The sequence below is a fragment of the Nannospalax galili genome, unplaced genomic scaffold, assembly GCF_000622305.1.
Source record: "Nannospalax galili isolate Female #2095 unplaced genomic scaffold, S.galili_v1.0 scaffold1357, whole genome shotgun sequence".
In the NCBI taxonomy this organism is placed as follows: Eukaryota; Metazoa; Chordata; class Mammalia; order Rodentia; family Spalacidae; genus Nannospalax; species Nannospalax galili.
In genome coordinates this window covers 110950-136658 of record NW_008339987.1, presented here as the reverse complement: position 1 = coordinate 136658, position 25709 = coordinate 110950, and the positions used below count along the sequence as shown (strand labels likewise).

The 25709-nt window shown below is 48.0% G+C and overlaps 1 protein-coding gene across 1 annotated transcript in view; it reads left to right on the top strand.

The window, feature by feature from the left end:
- Nol4l (nucleolar protein 4 like) overlaps positions 1-25709 on the top strand; it is a 127472-nt gene that overhangs the window by 49193 nt on the left and 52570 nt on the right. The window contains exons 3-4 of the mRNA XM_008834826.3: positions 4278-4389; positions 13833-13942. Coding sequence (XP_008833048.1) covers positions 4278-4389; positions 13833-13942 — 222 coding nt within the window. The remainder of the gene's footprint in view (positions 1-4277; positions 4390-13832; positions 13943-25709) is intronic.

The following is a 25709-nucleotide window of genomic DNA, read 5'->3' as shown; positions in this document are numbered from 1 at the left end:
TGTTTTTGCTCATCATCAAGCTTACCATGGTGCTGGGCATCAGCATGTGCCAGGCTCTGTCCTCAGCACTTTCTGTGCCCACCCCCCTGAGCTTCACCCATGTAAAGGCTACATGCATGAGGCAGGTGCTACTGTGACTCCCATTTTCAGATGAGAGCCACAACCTGGCTGGGGTTTCTTGGCTGGCGTTTAGAACCAGGCATCTGACCAGTATCCATCCTGCCTTTCTCTACACCTCCTGTGGCCAGATAGCAAGCCAACCACTGGTTGTTGTCAGACACATGGGCTTGGCTACTGGACTGGGTGATTTCCCTGACCCTTTGGTGCCCAGCACCAAGCCTTAACCCTGGGCACTCATTAGTAGTGTCTGTGGCCTCTGAGTCATGCAGAGGCCAAGGCTGAGTTGCACTGGTCTTGCTAGCCCTTGTGTCCCTAGGCCAAGTGGACATCTAGCTCTGTTCTGTATTTCCTGGCTTCTGGTCCATATGCACACCACGTGCCCCACTTCCCCCTGCCCAGCCTAGAGCTGGCACATGACTGGCATGGAGCCAGCTGGGCTGCACACAGAGCTGGAATTTCAGCAGCAGGGGCCAAGACTGAGCTGAGCAGGCCAGGGCCCTCCTGCAGTGGTATAAAGCCAAGGAAGCCAGCATCCCCCCCTTCCCTATGTGCCTCCTCGCCCTTCCTTCTCTCCCCCATCTGTCACCCTTCTCATGCCACACTTTTCCTTTCAGAGGGCAGAGGTGGTGCTTGGATGCTTTTGTCCCCACCCCTTTTTTTTTTTTAATCTGTTTCCATTTCCTTCCAGCCAAGCCTAGCTCCTCAGTCTTACTCTGCAGACATGAGACTCCCCCGCAACCTCACCCCTACCTTTAGAAAGAGCCCCCTGCCCCAAGAAAACCCTGTGCTGATGGCAGTAGAGAGGCACAGTCTGGCGCAGCCACGATTTCGTCAAGCCCTCAGATGAGCAGTTTTTGGATCTGTCCATGTATGTTTTGCCAAAGCTGAATCCTGGGTTTGCCTCTCAATCTGCAGGGCACAAGGTTTTCCAAATTCTTACAGGCCTGGGGTGTCTTTAGGGATTGGGAGACTGGTAGGGAGATGGGGGAGATGAGCAGCATTGTTCAGGGCACTAAAGGAAGTTAATTTTTCAGCAGGCAAAAGAACTTTCTAGCAACTACCACTGTTGAGCTATGAATCAGAGGACAAGTTCTGAGCTTTAAGTGTGGAGGTGTAGGAGCCAGAGGCAGAAGGCCATTTCCATCAGATAATGCTGGGGGGGGGTGTCTCCTTTTAAGCAGGAAGCCCTACCTTAGCCTCCCATACAGGGTAACCCGCGGTTCCAAAGACTCCAGGAGTCTCACCAATGCCAAACTTAGGGAAGCTTCCAGGTGGCTCCATTAAGCTCCTGAGCCCCAATAGAGGCTCTGTTCTTTTCCCAGGGGGGCTTTCCTGGTTTTCTGATCTCTGCCCATCTGGATTGGAGGGAACCCTTTTGTTTCCTCTTCTTCTCCAGGGATGCTAGAGGCCAGATAGGCTGCCAGAGCCTTGATCTGGCTACCCAGGCCATTTTGGACTTGGGGCCAGATGTCGTCAGCTGGTCCAAGACCACTATATGCTAATCCACCACAGGGCAGAAGGAGGATCTTGTAAAGTGGCACAAGTCCCCCCCAATTGGCTTCATCAGTCTTTGTCGGCCTCTGAGTTAGAGCCTTGCAAGTCAGCGACTCTGCAAATAGCTCCAGCTTTCCCTGCCAGCAAAATCTCTGTTTTTACCTCTCTGAAAAACAGAAAAGACAAATTCATACATGGCCAGACTCAGGGTCCCTGTGGGAGGCTCTGAGGGCAAGGCAGCAGGCAACTCAGGGTGGCTGAGGGAAGCTGCTTGGGGACACGGGTCTGGGGCATCTCCTCCCGAAACACGATAGCTCCATCTTTTATCTGTCTTGTGCATGGGAGTCTATCTCTAGAATAGGGTCTGTAGCTCTGAAACCATCTGAAAGCCATCATCACAGGAGCATCTTGTGAGGATTATCCTTTTTTGGTTTGATGTCACTTTAGTGGGCTGTGGCCTGGGGCATCCAGACACTTAAACAGAAAGAGAGGCCCCATTTCTAGATGCTATGGAAAGGTGGGAGGAGAGGACTGTGATCCATATGGGTCCCCAAGACAGCACAGAACTGAGGCCCTGGAGTCCACAGGGAGCTGATAGTCAGGCTGTAGGCATCCCAGCTGCACAGGACAGGCCTCCCTCCCTCCATATCCCGCCTCACTCTCTGACAGCTCTAAAAACTTCTTACCTCCTGCACTCCTCTGTGGGGCCCAGGGCCAATAAGATGTGTGTCCTATGCTACTCTTCCCCATGTCAGCCAGCCTGGCCCACTGCTGGGGGCCCTGCCGAGGCCAGGAGAGCTTCTTGTGGTCTATACCTCATCCTGAAGACTTCCTTCTTGTGCCTTTTGAAGGCCAGGCAGCAAGAATAGTTCTGCTCATCCTGTGAGCAGCCTTTAGCCAAGGAGCCAAGGCAAGGGCTGTCCTTGAACACTTTCAAGAGTGTCTGCCTGGTGCAGGTGAACAAGAAAGCTTCAGTTTGGTCTCTGGCATGAACTCTACCCTCCTCCCAGCTGACTGTGGCTCTCCTCCCCATATCCACTCAGCTCTTGTGAAGCCTAACCTGAGAAACCACATCTTAGGGGGAGTCCTGGACTTCATCTGTTGGCCAGTCAGCCCCAGCCTTGGCTCTGCCTGGTAGATGCATTTCCCTCTTGCCCTCCTGCAGCCATCAACCTTTCATCTGAGCCTACCGTCCCCAACCCAGCATGCTGTGAAAGGGACTTCCAGGATAGGACATCTAGGCTGGAGATGAAGATACCACTCACCTAGCAGAAAAGCCCCTACCCTTCAGTCCTCATGCCCTAAGTAGGCCAGCCACTCTCCCATCCATGTCTCCAGCCAGAGACACCAGGGTTCACACTTGTCCCTGACCTCCAGAGCAAGGCAATCAGATGGGATTTGGAAGGGAGATAACTCATCAAGGAGGCTGCCTGCTCCTCAGAGCGTCAAATCAGCTGAGAAGTAACAACTGTGTCACCAAAATTAACTTGCATTTGCAGCTGGCAGGAGCAGCCCTGGAACTCCACAGTCAGGCAGGAAGCAGGCCAGAGGCTGAACTGGGAGCCTTGCCTGAGCTGGTCCTCAGAGGGGTAGTACCAGAAGCCTGGTACACCCCAGCCTTCTATGTACCCCTGCTTCCTCCATTTCTTCTCTTTCCGCTAGCAGAGACGAAGGGCATCGTGGAATCCCTGTCCCTAGTCCCCTTAGAAGCAGACTGTGTGTGCTGTCTACAGGCCAAGCAGGGCCCAGTGCTGTCCAGAGTGGCCTTGAAGCCCTCAGCCAACTTTCTCATCTGGGCTGTGGTGAGGATGGGAACTCTTGGGTGATGCTGCCCCTTAGTGGAGAGGAGAGGTAGGACCCCAGTTCTAGGCAGCATGTGAGAAATAGGCCACCACAGCCTCTCACAAGGAAAAGATGGGATTAAGGGGATCCTTTGGCCTCCAGGGGCAGCCAAACAAGGGCCAGGGAGTTTTCCAAAACCCAGAGCAAGCCCCCGCCCCTTGCTGGATCTCTGGGCCCATGCCCCCTCCTCACTCCCTACCTAGCCTTCTCACATTCTCTTCATTTCTACTTTCCCTCCCTCCTGCTCTTTCTCCTCCTTAGCTATGGGTTGGTGTGAACTGCAACTCTGTTTCATCAAGGGCTGTGTGACCTCAGGTGAATCATCTCACCTCTCTGGACCGTAGTTATAAGAAACATAAAGGTCCTCTAGAACCTGTGCAGTGCGAAAACTTCAGTTGCCAAACCAACTTTTTACAGTTCTCCCTGCACAGGTTTCTGGCCTCTCTGAGTTACCCCAGGACTTCACTTAGAGAACCCTGGGTTCTGTTGCTAGGCCCAGAACCAGTGAATTTATAGTGGATCTCAGTTTGTACTGAGAAAGGTTGTCCTACCCTAGAGTGATGTTTATAAGCTCACTTTTTAGTGGTAATAATAAAATGTTCTGAGAGGACTAGTACCTAGTACAGGTTACAAACTATATCATATTTTAATGCTTTTCTTTCTCAATCTCCTATATTCAAATTTTTAAAGCAAGTGGCTCATCTTCACAGCAAGGAATGGACACCTGCCCCTTGCTTCCTCCAAAACACAGAACTCAGGGATTCTGTGGCCAAGTTGCCCTCATGTTGGCTGCACATGACATGCAAACTATTTTTCTGCAGATTGCGGAGACCTACGCCTTCCTCCCGAGAGAAGCCGTGACCCGCTTCCTCATGAGCTGCACGGAATGTCAGAAGAGGATGCACTTTAACTCCAACGGCCCGGAGCCCAAAGGTGGGGGCTGCATCCTAAGCCAATACTGGGAGTACAGGACAGCAGGTTGCCCTTGCTGCTGTTTCCAGAGGCCAATGTGGCTAGCAGCATTGCCCCAAAAACCTTGTTCAAATTTGTTCTACTTTTGAATGAATGAATAGTTTATTTACATTTGAGACAGAGTCTTAGTGTATAGCCCAGGCTGACTCTAAACTTGCAATCCTCCTGCCTTACCCTCTATAGCTGAGATAAAAGTGTGCACCAACACACCAGCTTGTTTAGCTTTTTAAAAATGTTAAATTTCAGGGCTGGAGAGATGGCTCAGCGGTTAAGGGCACTGACTGCTCTTGCAGAGGACCTGGGTTTGATTCCCAGCACCCATATGTCGGCTACAAACCATCCTTAACTCCAGTTCCAGGGGAATCCAAAGCCCCCTTCTGACCTCCGCAGCATTGCACGACACAGGTGCACTCACACAGTCAGGCAACATGCTCATACACATAAAATAAAAATAATAAAATATTTTTTTAAAAATGTTGAGTTTCACTTAAAAGCTGACAACCCATCATTGGTTCTGTCCTTCAAGGCTTAGGCCAGCCTTTTCCCCTGCCAAGTCTCCAGTTAGCAATGGCCACTCTGCCCGGTTTCTGGGCTCCGTTATCCTGGCTCCTAGGCTTTGCACCTGACTGTTCATCTACCCATGAACACATGAATCTGGCTTTCTGAAGTTAGGAGATATGCTCCTTCCTACCCTTTGGCCCTCCCTAGGGTCTGCTCACTCCCTGTGCACATTCATATGGCCTCCAATCAGTAGATCAGTGAGGACTGATTAGAATTTAAAATGGACAAACTACCTGTTACCATCTGAAATTGGTCCTCTGCTCTGTTCAACTGAGTGAGACCAAGGACCCCACTTCAGCACCCCTCTACATCAATCAGAGCCTGTTTGCCTGCATCTGGCTTTGACTCTGTGACACAGGTCAGCACATTTGGCCATGGTCATGGTGGCTTTTCCCTGAGAGATGATGCCCAGTCGGGGGAAAGGGGCACTGAGCAGGATTTCAGGCTCTCCCCAGCATACTGTGCCAGCTCTTGGCATCAGGCCTGCAAATCATGCAGAACCCTGGTCGGTCGGGGAGGGGGCTAATAGAGTTGCCCAATGGTGGGGACATTAGGAATGGAGGGCAAACCACTTATCCAGGTGGAGCTCAAGTGGCATTTGCCAACCTGGGGAGGTAAAGCCAATCACAGAGCCTCAGCCAACCATGGCCTGGTGTGGGGACACAGGCATCAGGCAGCATACCTAAGGCACCTGAGCAACTTGCAGCACCAGCTGCCTCACCAAATCTAGAGATTTTGCTGCCTGGGAACCACCAGGCAGTGGCTGCTTTGTTAGGCACATTGAACAGCTTCTAAGGTGTGAGGGCCAGGAGCCCCTCATGCTAGTTCTGTTGTTGAGAACAGGCTTCTAGGCCAAGCTTTGTGGGTATGGGTCTCAGCTCTGTAGAATGAGGTTAGTAAGGGTCCCTCTCAGAGGAATGATGAGTCTTGAGAGGTCTTCTGTGAGCCTGACACAGGATTCTGGTGTGGGAGTTTGACCTTAAGGGAAGCTGTCCTGCATGGCCCCAGGACCAAGATAGCCTCTGGCCCTGCAGATGGGCCTAGAGGCTTTTCCCTTCTCACTCCCTATGTTGCAGGTCCAGGACCTGGTGCTGGCTGCCTGGATCCTGCCCACCCATGTATGCCCATCCCCTCCAGTTCCTGCCCTAATTGTTTCCATAGCAACTGGAAGAGTCAGGCACAGAACTGCTGCCTGGAGGAACAGAGGCAAGGCTGCCCTGGGGGACTGCAGGCCTCCAGGCTCCCCTGCTTCCCACCAGGAGGCCGGTGCTCTTCCCCAAAGGCTCTAAAGTCCTCAGGCTGCGGGCTTTTGTCTGAGCAGCCCAGCAGCAACCTGCTTCCTCTCCTCACTAGCTGCCTTCACCTCTGGAACACCCCTCCCAGCTCCCAGGAAGGAGGAAGAAGAGGAGAAATAGGAAGAAGAAGGAGGGAGGGAGCCCACAGCCAGGAGCTGCCTAGAATATAAACCAGCTTGAGGGCTGTGTGCTGAGCCTCTCTCCTGGGGCTTATCCTGGCAGGAAAGAGGACAGGTATCTGCTCAACCTCAGTCTCAGGCAGCTGACTTTTCCATTGCAGAGAAAGGATTCCAAGGGAGCAGGACAGAATGTAGCCCTTGGAAGAGTGTGGACTCCAGGTCACGCGGGCCTCGTGTACAGCCCTATTCCCTGCTGTGTGGCCCATAGCACATTAGGGAACTTCTCTGAGCATCCCCTGCTCATAACAGCTATGAATTGTCACTCTTGGCTTATAGCCAAGGAAACCAAACCCCAGAAAGGTGCTGATGAAATCCAGGCTTCTCCCAGCCCCTAGAGGTGAAGGCTGAAGACCTGCCTTCCTCATCAGCCAAGTGGAAGGAATGCTCTCCTCTTGGGGCTGTGGGATGCAGGTATATAAACAGAGCCCCCCTCTGCAGGGCATCTGGCACTCCACGAATACTCTGAGAACATGGGCCCATTGTTGTATTATGGTGTTCAGGTCTAGGCGCCTCCCTTCCCAAAGGCTAACTGCCTCTACCAAGGTGAGGTCACTAGTGCCCAGGCCCTACCCAGGCAAAAGCTCTAGTTTCATGTGCTAGGTGCAGCATGGATGGTAAAGTTTAGTTTCTAGAAACTACCAGTGGAGAACTCTTTTTTTTTTGAGACAGGGTCTCCCTGTAGCTGGCCTGGAACGCACATAAATCTGCCAGCCTCTGCCTCCTGAGTGTTAGGATTTTTTTTTAAAAATTCTATTATTTTAATTTTATGTGTATGAGTGTTATGCCTGCATGTAGGTAAATGCACCCGTGTCATGCAATGCCTGCAGAGGACAGAAGAGGCTATTAGATCCCCTGGAACTGGAGTTATGGACAGTTGTTAGCTGCCATGTGGGTGCTGGGATATGACCCTGGGTCTTCTGCAAGAACAGTCCGTGTTCTTAGCCACTGAGCCATCTCTCCAGCCCCTGAGTGCTAGGATTCAAGACATGTGCCACCGTGCCAGTGGAGAACTCTTAAGTCTGAAAAGCTCTCTATCTGCTCCAGAGAACAGCAGCCTCTGAACTATTGACAGCTCTACCCTGAAGGAACCTGAAGTCAGAGCACCACCCAACTGTCTCTCTCTTGTTGCACCTCTGCCTGCTAGCCCTTCCTTCCCCTAGCCAGAAGCAGACCTCTTGTTCCTGCCCCAGGAAGGTGGTGAGGGAGGGGGACAGGGGACAGGATGGAGATTCCTCAGGGGCTTTTGGGAGAATGTCCAGCTTCCTGGCTTCATGCTAGAAATAAAAGGAGGAAGCAGAGCAGCCTCCCCAGCAGAGTGTGGGGCCCAGCAGCCCCCACAGCTCCCAGCTTAGCACTAGGAACATAAATAAAGCAGGCTACAGAGGGTCTGGAAGTCCTCGGATAGAAATTCCAGGGCCTTCATACCCATAGTTGTCTCCCACCAACCAATCCTCAGACCACCCTGGCTCCAAGGGAGAGGGACCTCTGAGGATGCATTTCCATTTTCTCTGATGTGACAATATATTATGGCCTGGTTGCAAACTCTGAACTGGCAGTGGGCAACACTGGTGACATTTTCCCAGAAAACAAGCTATTCCTTTGGGGGTGGCTCCTTCCTAACAAGCCAGACTTCTCTGTAGTTTCTAAGGGTTCCATCCTGGCTTTTCCAGATCCCCTCTTCCTGTGCTTGCCACCATGGCCCCATTCCTGCCTGTTCCTCTGCTCTGGCTTGTTCTGTTAGCTGGCTTCTCCTCTTCTCAGTCTCATATTCGACAATGGGAAGTTCCACAGCCTTTCTATGCTGTGTCGTCTTATCAGTAAAGACAGGGTATTAATAGTAGCACCCACTTCCTGGGGTTCTTGGACAATCAAGCAAAGATGGCCCACATGGAGCGCTTGGGAAGAGTTTAGTTGCTTTTATCAGAGAGATCGACTGTGAGTCCTTTCAATTCTCTTTACAAAGCTTCATGAGCTACTCCAGGGTCCTCTTAGCTCTAATGGACTCCTATCACCCTGTCCTACCCTGTTCTACTCACTTGTTTCTGAGCTTCTTTCTTCCCTTCATGAAGTATACCAGTGTACCTCACAGGAAAACCTGTCCATTCACTGATTTCCTTTTCCTCACCCAAGGGTGGGGATCCTTGCTTTGTTTCCAAGTCTAAACCCCACAAGGCTGGTTGGTCTGCTGGCTTCTCTGTGCCCCTCATGCAAATGTCCTTCAATACCCAACTCTGTCTGGGAGAGCTCTTATCTCCCTAGCCACCAACAACCCGGACACTTCTGCTGTCTCTGGAATGAGGAGTTCTCTAGGTAAAAAGCTCTTAAGACTGGCCACCTAGAGAATATGAGGGCCATTCCCCTATTGGAATATGAGTTGATTCACAGGTGCCATTTGAGCTTACTGTGGGCTTGACCTGACCTGGCCTGGGTAGAGCTTTTACATCGTTGATCCTTTTCAAAACCCTAGAGAGTCAGGCCAGGTGCTTGGGCTGGTTTCCATTTTCCCTGGCAAAGAGGTATTGAGACATTTCTTGGGGCATTTCCTCTGCCTCTCTTCCCAGAAACCTACTGGATCACAGTCTCGTGACTGTGCCGGCTTTTACCTCACCCCTCTCCATAGTAACAGTGTCCAGTGGTGCTGTGGCATCAGGCTGTTTACAGTGGCCTGGGCATGACCACCACGTGTTGTTGCAGTGGACCAGCCTGTCCAGAGAGCCCAGGGAATCCCCCTCTTCTTGTTTGTGCTCTGTCTTAACTTGCCCTGACATGGCGTTCTTTCCATCTGAGAGTACTGGACTCCATGGGCTCAGTTCCTGCTCTTTCCCCACATCCAGAGCTTGTGGTGCTCCCCATTGCCCCAGCACATCTGCCTTTCTCCTCACTGTGTTGGACCAGCTCTGAGCTCCCATGCCAACTCCATGGTTCCTTTCCTCACTGGGAATGTCCCTTGCCTGCCAATGCTCTACTTCTCCAACAGGACACTCATTCCTGAATCTCGGAACCTGGTGCTTCATGGCATACCAGTAGAGGCATTCCCTGAAATCTCTTTGTGTACCTGCTTCTTCATGAACAGGCATCCTGCCCACCTCCTTTTTGGGAGGTGGGGTATTTTTGAGACAGGATCTCCTGTAGCCCCAGTTGGCCAAGAATTTGCTATATAGACAGACCTCTGCCTCATGAATGCTGGGATTAAAGGCATGCACCACACTGTCCAGCCTACCTGCCCACCTCTTCCTCATTTCTCCTGCTTGGGCCCCAGAATCAGTTTCTGCTTTGTGGAGATGCTAGGAGGAATAGACCCCCCTCCCCCATCTCCTCAGAGCAGTGTCCTGGCCTCTGTTTTTTTATTTTTTGTTTTATTCCCAAGTCAGACTGTCACTGGCTTTATTAATGTTTCATGATACACAGTTGTGGCATTAGGCAGAATGTGGGCTACCTTAGGGAAAGAGCATCTCCTGCCTCTGTGGATGATCAAGTGTGGACAGTCCCTGTATGACTGGGGCCATTGGAGGTAGGTGGCCCTTCACAACCACTGTGTTGTTTACCAACTTCTCACCAGACAACCTCATCTTTGAGGAAATGAAAGGGAAGCCAAGTAGCTCAGCCATAAGTGCCATGACCTGTAGGTAAGAATATGGCTCCTGTTGATGACCCCGTCTCAATACTGTCCTTGCAATATTTATCTGATATGTTGCTTCCAACCCAATCAGTCTTGGTGGAGCAGGGCCTAAAACTTAACTTCCTTGGGGTTAAGGAAGTCAAATCTAGGTTGATGATGGCCTATCTAGAGGGATCACAGAAGCTGGATCCATTTCCCCACACCCCAGGCTCCTGTGCACAGGATTCCCTGCCCTACCAGAAAGGGGGAGAAATAAAGACCATCAGCCCTCTCCACCATCTTTGTGGTGCTCTGCACATTCAGTTCAGTGCCAGGTGTCTGAACTGAATCTGGAAATGAATTATACAGGGAGTACAAAGGCAGGTCAAGGACTGACACAGACTCAGAAGTGACTCATTTGTGCCAATAATGTTAACATTCATTTTTGGTGGGTTAGCATGGATTTGATAACTACCATTTTGAATCAGTATCATCAATATGAAATTCTATTTAAGACTGAAGAACTTTTTTTTTTTTTGGTCTTTTTGAGACAGGTCTCCCTGTAGCCCCAGCTGGCCTAGAACTCACTATGTAGACCAGGCTGACTTCGAACTCACAGAGATCTATCTGCCTGCCTCTGCCTCCCAAGTGCTGGGATTAAAGGCATGTGCCAACATGCCGGGCAACTTGTACATTTTTATGAAACTGGTAAAACCTTATCAAGCAGTCTCATTCTCCCCTGGAGCATTGGGCTCGGTCTGGTCTGGTTCCCGTTCTCTTCAGGGCTTTTCCTACCCTGACCACATGATAGTGCCGCTTTTCCTCTTTGGGAGACCTTGCCCCCATGTTTTAGAGCCTTTCTCTCCTTTTTTTAAGCTTGTAGTTAAAATACTTAGAAAATTTACCATTTTAGTAATGTTTCATTGAACACTTTTTTCTTTTTTTTCCCCTATATATATTTTTATTGAATTTTTGGGCATTTCACATAAAACATCTTAATTATCTTTATACCCCCTCCCCCATCCATACCCCTTGTACCCCCCTCCCCCACTGGATTACATGCTTTCTGTCATATATGTTAAGGCCTATTGAGTCAAGTTAGTGTACCCACGTGTCCCTCAGTGCAGGTTTATTCACTGGGGTCTAGGCAGTCTGTCTAGAGTCTCTTCCCTTAAAGAAGATAAACTCTCCCCTCACCCAGCAGTAATCAGCTGCCAGTAGTTCTTTGCTAGGGTTGGAGGCCTGCTGCCCATTTCCCCAGTTCTATGCTGCAATTTTGTCTGATTGAGTTTGCACGGGTCTTGTGCATTCTGACAGCATTGCTATAAGTTCATATGAGCAAGGTCCCAGGAACCTCTAAGACTCTGTTTCCTTATGGTCATGTACCTCCTCCCCTGGCTCTTATAATCTTTCCACCCCTTCTTCTGCAATGGTCCCTGATGGGTAAAGTTTACCCTGGGTGGGTAAAGTTTAATATAGGAGTCCTGTCCAGGGATCCACACTCTGCAGATTCTTCTCTACACTTTGGCCAGTCGTGGCCTTTTGTGTTCATCACCCTCTGTTGTATGAGGAAGCTTTGCTGATAAGAGTTGAGCAATGCATTAGTATTCTTTCTGCCCTTGTTCCTTTTTTTTGAGACAGGCTTTCCCTGTAGCCACAGCTGACCTGGAACTCATTATGTAGCCCAGGCTGGCCTTAAACTCACAGATATTCACCTGCCTCTGCCTCCCAAGTACTGGGACTAAAGGCATGCGCCATCACGCCCAGCTTCATTGAACCATTTTGAAGACTCCATCATATTCACAGCTGTATTTCAGGCAAGTATTTGTCCTCGGTGGCTTCTTCTGCTTGGCACAGTGTTGCATGGGTGCAGAGGCCTCTTTGGTTTGGGCCCTGGCTCTGAAGGGCAGGTGGAGCAAATCACTCTGTGACTGCCTCTGCATTTCCTTCACCTTAGCCCTGTTACCTGCCTCTCCCACAGCTTGTCTCCTGGCTGTGGTGGTGATAGAGAGGACAGGCTTTGCCTACTGGAGAAGTTATTCCTATTTCTCCTCACTTGAATCAGATCCTATCCCTTTGAAACAGAGGAATCTTTTGATGAAAAGTCTGGGGTAAAATCAACCTGCCCAGAAGACTGTGGGGACAGAAAGATAGAGAACAGGTGGCCAGGACTATCTCCTAGGCAACTTGACCAAAGATTCAGGAGTTATCCCTACTTTCCATAAATCCCATCTCTTAGAATCAGTTCGATGATGGGAAATAGAAATACAGACCAGATGGGTGTGGTGGCACACGCCTTTAGTCCCAGCACTGGTCTACATAGTGAGTTCCAGGCCAGCTGGGGCTACAGGGAGACCCTGTCTAAAAAAAAAAAAAAAAAAAAAAATACAGACAAATATTTATGCAGAGAGACATTGTTTATAATAGCTCTCATAGCTCTAACCAATCATAAGGGGATAACTTAGGTAAATTGTGGCCATATACTACACAGCTATAAAACTATATTTGCAAAGTAAAACAGGAGTTATGGTAGAGAAGGAAAATAAGACAAAATATTTAGGGGAAAAAAATACCTATAGTGCTCAGGAGGCTAAGGCAGGAAGGTCATGAGTTCAAGGCCAGCCTGGACTACTTACAAAGCAAGTCTCTGTCTCAAAAACAGAAATAAATAAGTAAATAAAGCCTTTTAAAAAATATATTTTATGTGTATAAGTGTATTGCCTGCATGTATGTGAGTGCACTTGTGTCATACAATGCCGTGGAGGTCAGAAGAGGGCTTTGGATTCCCCTGGAACTGGGGTTAAGGACAGTTCGTAGATGCCATGTAGGTGCTGGGAATCGAACCTGGGTCCTCTGCAAAATCAGTCAGTGCTCTTAACTGCCGAGCCATCTCTCCAGTCCCCAAACACCTTTTTTTTGGGAGAAAAGCAAACTATAATTTTCCTTATGCACTATGATATAAAATATGTAAAGAAAAGACACAGGGAAAAAAATAGAAGCATATGCCAAACTGCTTGGTGCACTTACAGTTTTTAAATTTTTTCTTCACATCTTTCTGCACATTGCAGATTTTCTACAAAAAGAACATGTATGGCTTTGATTTTCAGGACAACAGAGCAATAAACAAGAGAAAGGATCCTCCTCTGCATGGGATTAGGAGGCACCAAGATTTGGGAGAGTGGCAAGCACTGGAGGCCTGGCTCAGATCTGCTAGCCATATGGTCCCCGGGGGTGCTTGGTGGGGGGACACTGTGGGGCTGGTGCTGGGGTGGGGTAGAGGCAGAGACATGTGCTTACCAGGAAGAGAGCTGACTTTGGCCAGGGTTGGGGTCCTGGCAGGTAGCCTAAGTGAGCAAAGGTGTGCCTTGTGATAAGAAGTGGGAGGGACTGTGACAAAGCAGCTCAAATGTCCTGCCTATAAGAAGTGGCTACTGCCCAGCCACATGGCTGTCACCATTTGGGGGCAAGGGCCGTAAGTTACCAGACCTTTTTTATTTTTTACAAAACAGCTCAGTCTTACATTTTTGGAACATGTGACTTCTCTTATTAGTCACTGGCACCTAACTGGCAAGCATTTCCAACACTATGAAGCCTACTTTTGCACACCATATACCTACCACGTATGTATGGTGGGCAGTTGATCAGCGAGTAGCCCTTGATCTGCCCCTTCTCAGAAGCAGTGCCCTCCTCCACAGCTTAGTGTGGATTTCTCCACAGGGGTGGCAGCCCCCAGCATAGACTGAACAGGTTTCCTTTTTGTTCTTCCTGTAGAAAACGAACCTCCATCTCCTCTGGTCTCTGGGATTATTGACTACAACATGCCCCTCACCTCCACCTACTTGAAGCAGATGAAGCTACGAGTGATGAACTCCCAGGAGCAGGTAAGGGGCCTGTTCCCTCTGCCAGAGAGGAGGAGGCTGTTCTTGCCTGGCTGTGGTTGAGTCTTTCCAGGACTGGGGGCCTTAGCCTGTGTAAATGGGAAAATCAAAAGGGTCCTTATCTGGTCATCTGGCCTTGCAGCCAGCAGAGAAGAGTAGGGAGCATGCTCCTCCTGGGAGGGTCTTCTGGAACCTGGAAGCCTTACCAGGATTTCCCCCAAGGTCTCCAGCAAGGGAGGGGCTCCCCAGAGCCACAGAACTTGACTCTCAGGTCCTCTCTGTCTGCTGTACCACTAGCTTCCTTTACCCAAGGAAGTGAGAGAGGGGCACTGGCTGCTTGCCTGTGGCCTCTGTTACTCTTGGGTCCCAGACAGTCCAAGAGGATGGGCCCTGGAGGGTAGCCCAGGGTAGATAAGGCCTTGGGGCCCCCTGGCTGTCCAAGATTCCCAGCTGCAGTTTGCCAAGGGCTGTCAGGCACCATGGAAACAGGCTATGAAAATAACCCCTCCCCTTGGGTCTCCTGACACAGTCCACCTTCTAACCCCTTGCTAAGCAAGTAGCCTGTCTTTCAAAGACCTGGGTGAGTTCTGTCCTCTCTCTCTCTCTGATGCTGCTAGAATTCCCCAACCTCTGGTGACATATGAACCCATCAGGTCTCTGAGGTTTAACTAGGGGAATGGGCTCTTGCACCCCAAATGGAAACAAGGTCAGAACTCTTTGTGCATGCTGTCTTGCTCTGCTAGCCTCCTTGTCAATGTGAGCATGTGTGTGAGGGGGTAGGTAGGCAGGGAGCCTTATGACTGGCTTCATGGTGATGTGGCAGGGCAAGCCCATAGAGCAGCTGCGCCTGGGCTGCCCACTTTGAACATTTAGGCTGGTTGGCTTGATGTGCAGAGCTGTGCCTATCCCCCAACACCATGCCCTGTCCCTGGAGGTTGAAGGGTGCCAGCTTTGCTCTGGGAGGCCAGTCTCTTGCACCTGTGTCTCTCAGTCCTGTGATGGTTGCGTCAAAGTCACAGTGTTGGGGTCATGGTATTGGGGAAAAGCAGACTGAGTGTTGTTTCTGCTATGGGAATGGCAGTATCAGGGTATTGCTCTTGTAGTACTTAGGGAATCTCAACCCTACTGTATTCTGATGACCACTGAGGAGGACTCGTGTCCTTTCTTTCCCTATGACCATCTACACTGTCACTTCTCACATACACTTATCACCGAACTCATCTGTCACTACTAAGAGCCAGGCACAGATTCACACAACAGCTAAGAGCATAGCTCTGTGGCCTTTTCTCTCCTAGGACAGGCAACTGGATCTGGGTCACTGCTAGGGCACTGGTGGTCAGTGTGGTGCAGATGTAACCCCTCCTTTGCAGATCCTGTTAGATTTGATTCAACATTAAAATCTTACCATAATTTTCTTTGTGTTGGTAGAAAGAGGGGAATTAACACTATCGGTTGAGCGCCTTAACAGGTACTCCATTACTCACAGATAATAGATAGAGCCTTTTCTGTGAGGCAGGTTCTAGGGGTGAGCAAGCAGCAATCTCCTGAGTATGTCTTCTCACCAGTGGGAGACAGAAGACACTATGCCTAGCAGGTAGCTGTAAATATTGAGGACATGAGGACACATGGTTTATGGGTACTCAGGTATCCAGTTGAAGGTCTGTGGCAGAGGTCAGGGAAGGCTTGCCACAGAAAAGGATGCCTCAGTTGAGGTTGGATATGAAAGGAAGAGAATTTCCAGACTATGGGAGGAGCTTGTGCAAAGGCCCTATGGTTAAGGGAGGATAGGGCCTGTAAGAACCTTACAGAGGCTGGCATGCTGGAACAGAATGTGAAGAGTTCTGCAGTTGATGGAAAAGGGGAAACTCAAACTCCTAGCAGCATATGAACACATGGTGAGTATCTGACCAAAACAAAGCTCATGAAATGAGATGGACAGATTGTCCTGGCAAGGCTTACACTATTCCCACAATAAGAGATGACTGCGAGAGTCATTGTCCACTAGTGGTCTGGCAGTCTGGCTGCAGTTGGGACTGATAGTGGAGAGGCCTCTGAGAATAGCCAGCGTCCCTTGTGTGTAGTGGGAGATCAAAGGGAAAACCCTCCTTGCACACCTGGCAGGGGAAACAGTATCCTGCCTGGCCTTGGGCTTTCCCCTTGTCAATCTCCAGCCCCCCGCCCCCACACAGCAAGGAGCTCCAAGGCCTCACCCCTCTCAGGTAGTAAGGTGTTGCCATTGTCCCTGCTTTATGGCTGGCATATGACAAAACTAGAAATCACACTGCACACTTGATTGTTTATCTGCAGCAGTGAGGAGGGTCCAAGGACCAGAAGTCTTTGATTCTTCAGCTTGAATTGGAACTGAAGGTGCATATCTTGCATCAGTAGCCTCTTTCTTCTACACTGAGGGCAGAGCAGGACTTGGGTCAGGCAAATGTCTTTTCATCCAGGTTCTGCCTTGTCACATCCCACATCCTAAAACAAAGCTTAGTTCCATTACTCTGACCACAAAGTACCAACAGCAGATACCTGTAGTTTGCAAGTTGCAAACGCAAGCCATGTGGAATGCAAACGCAGGTCTACAATAACTGGGCACCAGGATAGATGTCAGTGTAAACAAATACTTTGGAGAAGCAGCAGCCCAGGAGGCCTTTCAGGTTTTTCCAACATTGCATGTCCAGGAGACAGTGGGAAGGTAGGGTGCCCGCATGCCCTCCCCTTGCTCTGATCAAGCAGTGAAGAAGGGTGTGGGGTTTTCTTCTGGCTGCGCAGAGCCTTGTTTGTATTCAGGGAATTTCATCCTTCTCCATGTAGATACTAGGAATTAGGAAAATCTCACCTCAGAGGTTGTGCCTGATTATTTCCCACACGCCAAAAGAAAGTAATAATATTCCACAAACAAAGATATTCTTCTTGAGGTCTGGTTCAGTACAGTAAATATTTTTTTGTGTCCTTGATATACAAGATGGTATGGCGTTAAACTCTGCCCTCCACAGGGACGTCTCCCTGGACCAAGACCCCAGGAGTTGTCATTGAAATGGCCACCACAAACTGAAAATACAGGGGATAGTGAACAAAAGAGATTTCTTTTCCTGCTAGGTGTAGTGGACCACACAGGAAGATCTCTAGTTCAAGGCCAACCTAGGCTCAAAATGAAAAAGAGGATTTTGTTTATTTGTGAACTCTCTTCTAGAGTTGTAGAACTGAAGGCAGATTCCATTGTCAGATGATAAATTCATCTTCTTAGAAGAGATCAGGTATGAGGGTACATGAGATGTGGGCTCTCAAACAGCTGAGAGAATTCTAGAAGATACAGTCCCAGGGTGTAGGCTGCACTGAGTTGGCCCAGAGGTGCTCACCAAGCTGCCAAGTTTCCAAGTCCCTTTCCAGGATGGGTGCAAGGCACAGGAGAACTGCATTCTGTCTCTTCTTCACAGAACCACTTGTTTGGTTTTCTTTCACCATTTTTTGTTTTTGTTGTTGCAATTAAATAACACACAGTCTCGATAGAAAATCAGTAACTGTGGCTGGAGAGATGACTTGGGGGTTAAAAGCACTTGTATTTTTTTGTATTTTATTTATTTTATTTTATGTGTATGAGTGTATTGCCTACACCATGTGAGCCTCTGGAGGCCAGAAGAGGGCATCAGATTCCCAGGAACCGGAGTAACAGGTAGTTGTGAGCTGCCATGTGGGTGCTGGAAACCAAACCAGGGTTCTCTGCAACAGGTGCTCTTAGCATGGGCTATTCTTGCACAGGACCTGGGTTTGATTCCCAGTACCCACATGGCAGCTAACAACTGTCCATAACTCCAGTTCCAGAGGATCCAATGCCCTCTTCTGGCCTCTTACATGTTAAAAAAAATCTTTACAAGATCAGTAACCAAAAGAAGAAAAAAGAAAGGCCCAGGGGCTGGAGAGATGGCTTAGTGGTTAAGAACACTGACTGTTTTTGCAGAAGACCTGGGTTCGAGTCCCAGCACCCACATGGCAGCTAACAACTGTCCGTAACTCCAGTTCCAGGGGATCTGACAGCCTCTTCTGTCCTCCCCGGGCATTGCATGACACAGGTGCACTTACCTACATGCAGGCAATACATGCATACACATAAAATAAAAATAATAAATAAAAAAAGAAAGGCCCAAAGCAAGAACATAGTAATAAACATCACACCATCCCCTCACTGAGGACCCTCCCCCATGAGCACCTTGATAGCTTTGTCTCAGACTGCCAGATGGAAAGAGTTGGCTGCTTCACCTTTTGTGCTGCAGATTCCCTTATTCTGAATCTCTTCACCATCTAAGTCATGAAATTTCTTCCTGTCACTTAAAGTAGTTGTTGAGTTGTCTTATCATCCATTCATTTGCTCATTCACACATCCTTCCATCCCTCCATCCATCCATCCATCCATCCATCGGTCCATCTATCCATCCATCCATCCATCCATCCATCCATCCATCCATCCATCCATCCTTTTCTGTTCTATGAACCAGGCACATAGCCATGCCCCTGCCAATGTGACTCCTCAGCTCAGTGTAAGACAAATAAAACTTAAGTCAGCTCTCTGGGACCTACAGAGGAGGGTGAGTATAAGTGGCTATGTGCTGATTTGGGCAGAGGGACTGTTGATTGGGTACCTGCTCTGTGTCTGGTGTGTTATATACTTGACCCTTTACACAAAGGACTGTACAGGCTTGCATATCATCCTCATTCTATACATTAGATGGCCAGGTTCAGAAGCACTGACTTAAGCCAGGCATGGTGACACACACCTTTAATCCCAGCACTCGGGAGGCATTGGGTAGGTGGATCTCTATGAGTTCAAGGCCAGCCTGGTCTATATAGTGAGTTCCAGGCCAGCTGTGGCTACAGGGAGACACTGTCTCAAAAAGATCAAATCAAGCAAGCAAACAAACAAGCAAAGAGCTCTGACTAAACTGACACTAAAATGAATAAAAATCCATATCCTTTCCATGCCCAAACCTGTCTACCCATCAATGCGCCAAGCCCTATCTGTCCACGTGCTATCTAGGCAAGGATGTTCTAGTGGGGAACAGAGGGTACCAATATGGTTGAGGGCTTTGTTTGACCTGGGACCTTGGAACTGCCTTTAAAAGAAGGAAAAGAAGGAAGAGGAAGAGGAACCTTGTGAGGGGAGGAGGTTACTAATGGGCATCACCCTCCATTTATGACTGCCTCAGAGCCTATACAGGTCCTTGTGCAAATTCAGTGTCTTTGTTGTCCTGAGATGCAGTGTTTGAAGGGAGACCCCATTATAGAAGTCAAATGTGGAAGCAGGGTCACCATGCTCCTCCCCCATGTGGACTCCATTGCACAGAAACTGAGCTGAGGACTCTTCATCCTGAGCACTCTTTGGTCCCCACATCCCAACTGTTTTGACCAGAGGGAAGACTACCTACACCTTTCCTCCTTCCCCTCTCCAGTTCCTGGAGCGCTGCTTATGTCTCCTAATGGTTTTACTCTTCTCCTGGTAGTGTGAAGGAGGGGGAAGGGAAGCTCCACTGTTCACCCCAACCTTCTGGAGGCCCTTTCTTGCCTCCATTAACCTCTGCCTCCCTCTGGTCCCTTCTGCCCTGGCCCAGAGTATTCTCTGAGTCCTGGGGGATGGGTGGTTGGGGTAGACCCACCTCCTCTAAGGGTACACACCTGGGACCTGTGGGCTCACTTGGAGTCTCCAAATGATTGGCCCTCTTAGCCTGGAAAGCAAGTCAGCGTGGAGCAGGGACTGGCACTTCTCCCAGCCAGCACTCCATTCCACTTCACCTTGAATGCAGATTTCCATTAGCTCTACTACCTATAAGCTGTATGACTTTGGCTAAGGCATTTCACCTCTCTGTGCTTCTTTTTCCTCATGAGTAACTTAAAAGTAATAATACACCTTCCTTATAGAGGTTTCTCATGAGCCAAATGATATAAAATAAGGCAAGCAACAGGCTGGGCACCTGAGAAACAGGGAAGGAATCTGAGTGGCCATAGCTGTGCTGGTTCTTAGAAGCATTACACAAGGATTATTTGATAGACACATGAGAGACCTTGTTGGAGAGAACAAGCTATAGGAACAGAATGGATATAGCTATGTGCTTGCTGTGATGCAGCTCTTCTTTGTAGAGAGAACAAGACAAAAGCCGAGGCACTAAAACTGAGGACAGAAAACAGAGGTAAGAAGGGTCCAGAAAGCCAACAGGTGGTTCATGGATAGCTGCTCATATTTACAATAGTGTCAGCAGAGAGGGTTGGGGGAGGAAAGGGAGACCAGAGGCAATGGCTAGAGTAGGCCTGGGCTTGACCAGAACCAGGCCGGGGGATAGAAAACCAAGGGTTTTCCCAGGTGTCCCGCCAGGGGAGAGCCTTTCCTCAGCATGGGGGCTAGCCAGGAGCCAAGCCACCCCCAAAAGCTATGCACATTCACTTTTCTAAATCTATTTATTTATTCACGATTTGCAGTGCTGGGGATGGAACCCAGGGACTCATTTGCTAAGCAGGAGTTATTGCCGCCCCCAGACTGTGGTATAAGGGCTAGTGATGTAGTTTCAATTAGTAGAGTACTTGCCTAGTATGTGCAAAGCCCTAGGCTCAGTCTCCAACACCACATAACCTGGATATAGTGGCCAATGCTTGTAATCCCAGCACTAGGGAAAGGGAGGTAGAAGGAACAGAAGTTCAAGGTCATCCTCAGCTACATAGCAAGTTTAAGGTGACTAGTCCTTTACTCAGAGGGACCCAAGAAGATGAGTTGGGGGCTGTGGCAAATATATGTAGCATATTTAAAACATTAGTAAGTGTCTTGCTCAGTGGCAATCTCAATATGCTTATATTCATGCTGAGCAACCATCACCAACTATTTCCACAGGTTTGTGTGTATGTGTGTGTGTGTGTGTGTGTATGGCCTATGCACATGCGTGCCTTTGTGTGTGTAGAAACCAGAGGATAGCTTCAGGTATCATTCCTCAGGTGCCATCATTTTTTTTTTAAAACAGTGTCTCTCACTGAAACTGGCTAAGTAGTTTAGGCTGGCTGCCTATCAAGCCCCAGCCTGTCTCTGCCTCCCTGATACTATAATTACAAGTTTGTGTGGCTGCGTCTAGCTTTTTTACGTGGGATCCAGGGATTGAACTCGAGTCATCATGCTTGGCATGGCAAGTGCTTTACTGGCTGAGCTATCTTCTAGCCCCGGAGTAGCCTTGTAAGCAGAGGTTCTGATGTGTCTCTTAAAAGAGCAATCCTGGGGCTGGAGAGATGGCTCAGTGGTTAAGAACCCTGGCTGTTCTTGCAGAAGACCTGGGTTCGAATCCCAGAACCCACACGGCAGCTAACAACTGTCCGTAACCCCAGTTCCAAGGGATCTGACAGCCTCTTCTGTCCTCCGCGGGCATTGCACGACACGGGAGCACTTACCTACATGCAGGCAATACATGCATACACATAAAAAATAAATAAAATATTTAAAAGAGCACTCCCTAGTCGGGCGTGGTTGTACATGCCTTTAATCCCAGCACTTGGGAGGCAGAGGCAGGTGGATCTCTGTGAGTTCGAGGCCAGCTTGGTCTACATAGTGAGTTCCAGGACAGCTGGGACTACAGGGAAACCCTGTCCCAAAAAGACCCCCCACCCCCAAAAAAGAGCAATCCCTAGAGAACAGAAATAAAACTTCTAAACCAGTGTAGAAGACAAAAGAAACAAAATTGATCAGCCTAGCATTAGTGATTCAACGGGGGAATGAGAAGAAACCATCAAGAAGAGATATAAAAACAGGAAAATGTGAAGGAAGTTGACGGGACCAGGGCCAGAGCTAGAGCTGTGGAGAGCTTGCCTGGGCTCAATCCCCAGCGCGCGCGCACACACACATACACACACACACACACACACACACACACACACACACACAAAACAAAACAAAACAAACAAACAAAAAACATTGACTCCAACAAGAACAAGATCAAACATCAGTAAATCACAATGAATGTGTGTGGGTTAAATCCCACTACAGAGACAAGAAGGCTCAGATGGGCTTTTTTAAATAGCAAAATCCAACCAGTTGGTATTTACAGAATATATTTTTTATTGGCACAAAAAGGAAAATGAAAACTAAAGCAAGAGGGGGTATTGCTATTAATGCCAAACAAAACGTTCATGGTTGAAAAGTGCTGTGTGCTAATGCTGAAAAGCAGCTTCCCAGGATTGATCAGGAACCTCTTCTCCCTGGCCAGCCCTTGGGGAGGGAGGTCAGGTGGGGTGCACACCAAGGCCAGCATTGTTCTGTGGTCCTCAGTGTGGTTTTTCCCTCATCAGGCTTCTCACCACATTTCAGTTTTCATTACTTGGTTTCAGCAAATGCCAGTGTCTGCATCAGAGCAGACCTGGGACATCTGCCAGCATGTGGGGTCTCAGTCACGCTCACCCTCTTCCCTGTGCTCATCTGCCCAGGGGCACAGGCTCTGCTGCCTTTCCCAGTCTGCCTCCAGAGGCCTTGCTGATCCTGCTGGCCTCCTTCTCTTTCTCCATCTCTTACCTCCTTGCAAGATCCCCTCCACAACCTCTGGGATTTCCTCCTTATCCCTGTCATGGGGGTGGGAGGTGGGGGACTGTTCAACTCGATGTCCTGGGAGCACTGGAAAGATCTGGGATACCAATGGCCACATAAACTCCTGGCACTGTGGAGGAGGATTTGTGCTGTGGCAGGAAAAAAAAAAAAAAAAAGCAACTAAAATACTGACCTTGGTGGGGGCTGCTGCTTGGATTTCTCCAAGCAAGTGTGGTCCTTGGAGTGTTTCCATTCCACCGTGGGGGCCAAGCTGACAGGGTCTGCCTGTGACCTCAGGGCAGCTTATCCTCAGAAATGCCCTCTCTGGAGGCCTTTTATCTTTTCTATGTTTTTGTTTATTTGCATTCATTTTTAGTTTTATCAGTAGAATATATATTTTTTTAAATCATGTAGAAAACAGTAGGCTCTGCCAGTTCCCCACTTCAGTTTCTCTTCTCAACATAGATGGCTTCTTTCCCTATCTATCCCTTAACCATCCCTCCTGGTGTTTTCCTTCTCTTTATAAATAATATGCTTTACTGCTAGCTCTGATTTTATTTTATTTTTTCCCAATTTGGGCTTTCCTTGTCATTTGTTACTTAATTTCTTGCTGTGGGAGATAAGGTTTAAAACTCTTACATCCTTTCAAAGCATACTCTTTCCTCTACCTTCCCACATCCTTGGCATATCTGTGCCTCTCTGTTTAGATAAGTCACTATTCATTATTGACATTATTATGACTGTGCAAATAGTATTTGTAGTCGACCCAATTAGCATACTATGATTACGATTCCTTTCTTCAGATTCCCCAGAGTTAGCCTTGCCTCTTTCCCCCATCTTTAACCCTTTCTCTTTTGATCTTTCTTATGCTAAGTGTGTTTGTCATTTTTATTTTCATGGGCCCAGATTCATTTTCCTTCCTTCCTTCCTTCCTTCCTTCCTTCCTTCCTTCCTTCCTTCCTTCCTTTAATGCTTTCTGCAGTTGAGTTTCAAAAAGGCTAACCACTATACCCCCATATTCTTAGTACTTTCATATTTTCAATCTTGTAATTCATTATGTTTGAGAACAGTTTTAGATTTGTAGAAAAATTGAGATGTGATAAGTTCCCACAAGCCCCACCCCCCTCCACTGAGCTAGCAGTTTCCTCTGATTAATAACATATTATATTGCTGAGCCACATTTGTTTCAACATCATTGATACCTTATTGTTAACTGAAGCCTGTGTTTATTTAGTTTTCACCTAGTCTTTCTCCTTCTCAGAATCCATCCAGGATACATTATTACCTTCAGCTGTCCTGTATTTTAAAGCTCCTCTGGGCTGTGACCGTTTTTTCAAATTTTTCTTGGTTCTGATGACCTTGACTGTTTTGATGAGCATTGGTTGTGTGTTTTGTGGGATTTTAGAATTTCTCCAGTGTGTTTCTCAATATAAAACATAACATTTATGGTCATTCTGAGGAAGACCATGGATATAGAATGGCACTTTCATCACATCACACCTTGGCTGTGGACCAGCAACATGATTTATCTGATGTTGGCCTTGATTACACCTGGCTGAGGTAATGTCTGTCAGGTCTCTTCCCTCTGAAGTTGCTCTCTCCTTCTCTGCCACACACACTGGGAGGAAGTCACAGTATGCAGTAGGGCCTTGGGCTCTTCAAGAGGCCTTGACAATGAAAGAGGTACAGAAGCTATCTGGAATCCATGTGTTTGGGAGAGTTTCTGGCCCTTCCTCTGTCTCTATGGGTATGGACATGTGGCCGCTTTATATACTTTATGATAATTTGCAATGCTTCATGTTTTGGTCAAGTTAGTTTCAGTTCTGGCCATTCAGAGCTTTTAGGTGGCTCTGGAAAAAAATATTTTATTTTTATTTTCTGTGTAAGAGTATATAGCCTACATGTATGTAAGTGTACCCATGTCATGAGGATGTCAGATTCCCCTAGAACTGGAGTTCTAGATGGTTGTTAGCTGTCATGTGGGTGCTGGGAATCGAACTCGGATCCTGTACAAGAGCAGCCAGTGCTCTTAACTATTGAGCCATCTCTCCAGCCCCCTGGTGCCCTTTTAATGTGCCCCCATCAGTGCTTGGGTTCTTCAGTTGGTTTGATTTTGGCTTTGGTTTAATTTTTATATTGTCTTTACTTTCTGGTACTTTAAGATGCTCCAGGCTCATTTTAAATATTTACTGCCCCAGCTCCAGAACTAGCCATTTCTTAAGAGAGCCCCAATTCCCTTTTTTGGAGAATTATACTGAACACCAAGATTGTGGTGTTAAGTGTTAGGTGACCTTTCTTTCAGACCTTCTCAACTGACAGCCCAAAACATACATATTCTCAATTTTTACTACATTTAAAAATTTTGTGTGTATATGTATATGGGTGTGCATGTGCCACAGCATATGTGTAGAGGTCAGAGGGCAACTTGAATAAATCAGTTCTCTCCTTCCACCACATGGGTCCTGAGGATTGATCTCAGGTCATCAGGCATGACAGCAGGTTCTTTTACCTACTGAGCCATCTAACTGGCCCTAGTTTTCATTTTTTCATATTTAATCTTTGTTTTGAGACAGGGTTTCCCTGTAGCCTGGAACACTTGGTGTGTAGACCAGGCTGGCCTCAATCTCACAGAGAACGGCCTCCAGAGTGTTGGGTTTAAAGGCATGCACTACCATGCCTGGCCTCTTTGTTCATTTGGAACTTATCTAGTATATTGTGATATATAAATCCTGCTTATTAACTTTTTGTCTCAGCTTTATTTATTTATTTATTTATTTATTTATTTATTTATTTATTTATTTATTTATTTTTGTCTTATTGAGACAGGGTCTCCTTGTAGTTCCAGCTGTCCTGAAACTCACTTTGTAGACCAGGCTGGCTTTGAACTCGTAGAAATCTGCCTGCTTCTACCTCCCGTGTATAATTTTATAAAATAAATATAAAATGTGCCAGGTGTGGTGGCGCACACCTTTAATCCCAGCACTTGGGAGGCAGAGGCAGGCAGATCTCTGTGAGTTCAAGGCCAGCCTGGTCTACATAGTGAGTTCCAGCACAGCTGGGGCTCCAGGGAGACCCTGTCTCAAAAGGACCAAAAAAAAAAATTTATATATATAAAAGGTAGTCAATGAAAAGGTGAACTCATTCTGAAATAACAAAATGCTCAAAGGGAAATAACAATATCAGTTATTAAGACATAGCACACAACAGAAAATTATTTATTGGTTTGGT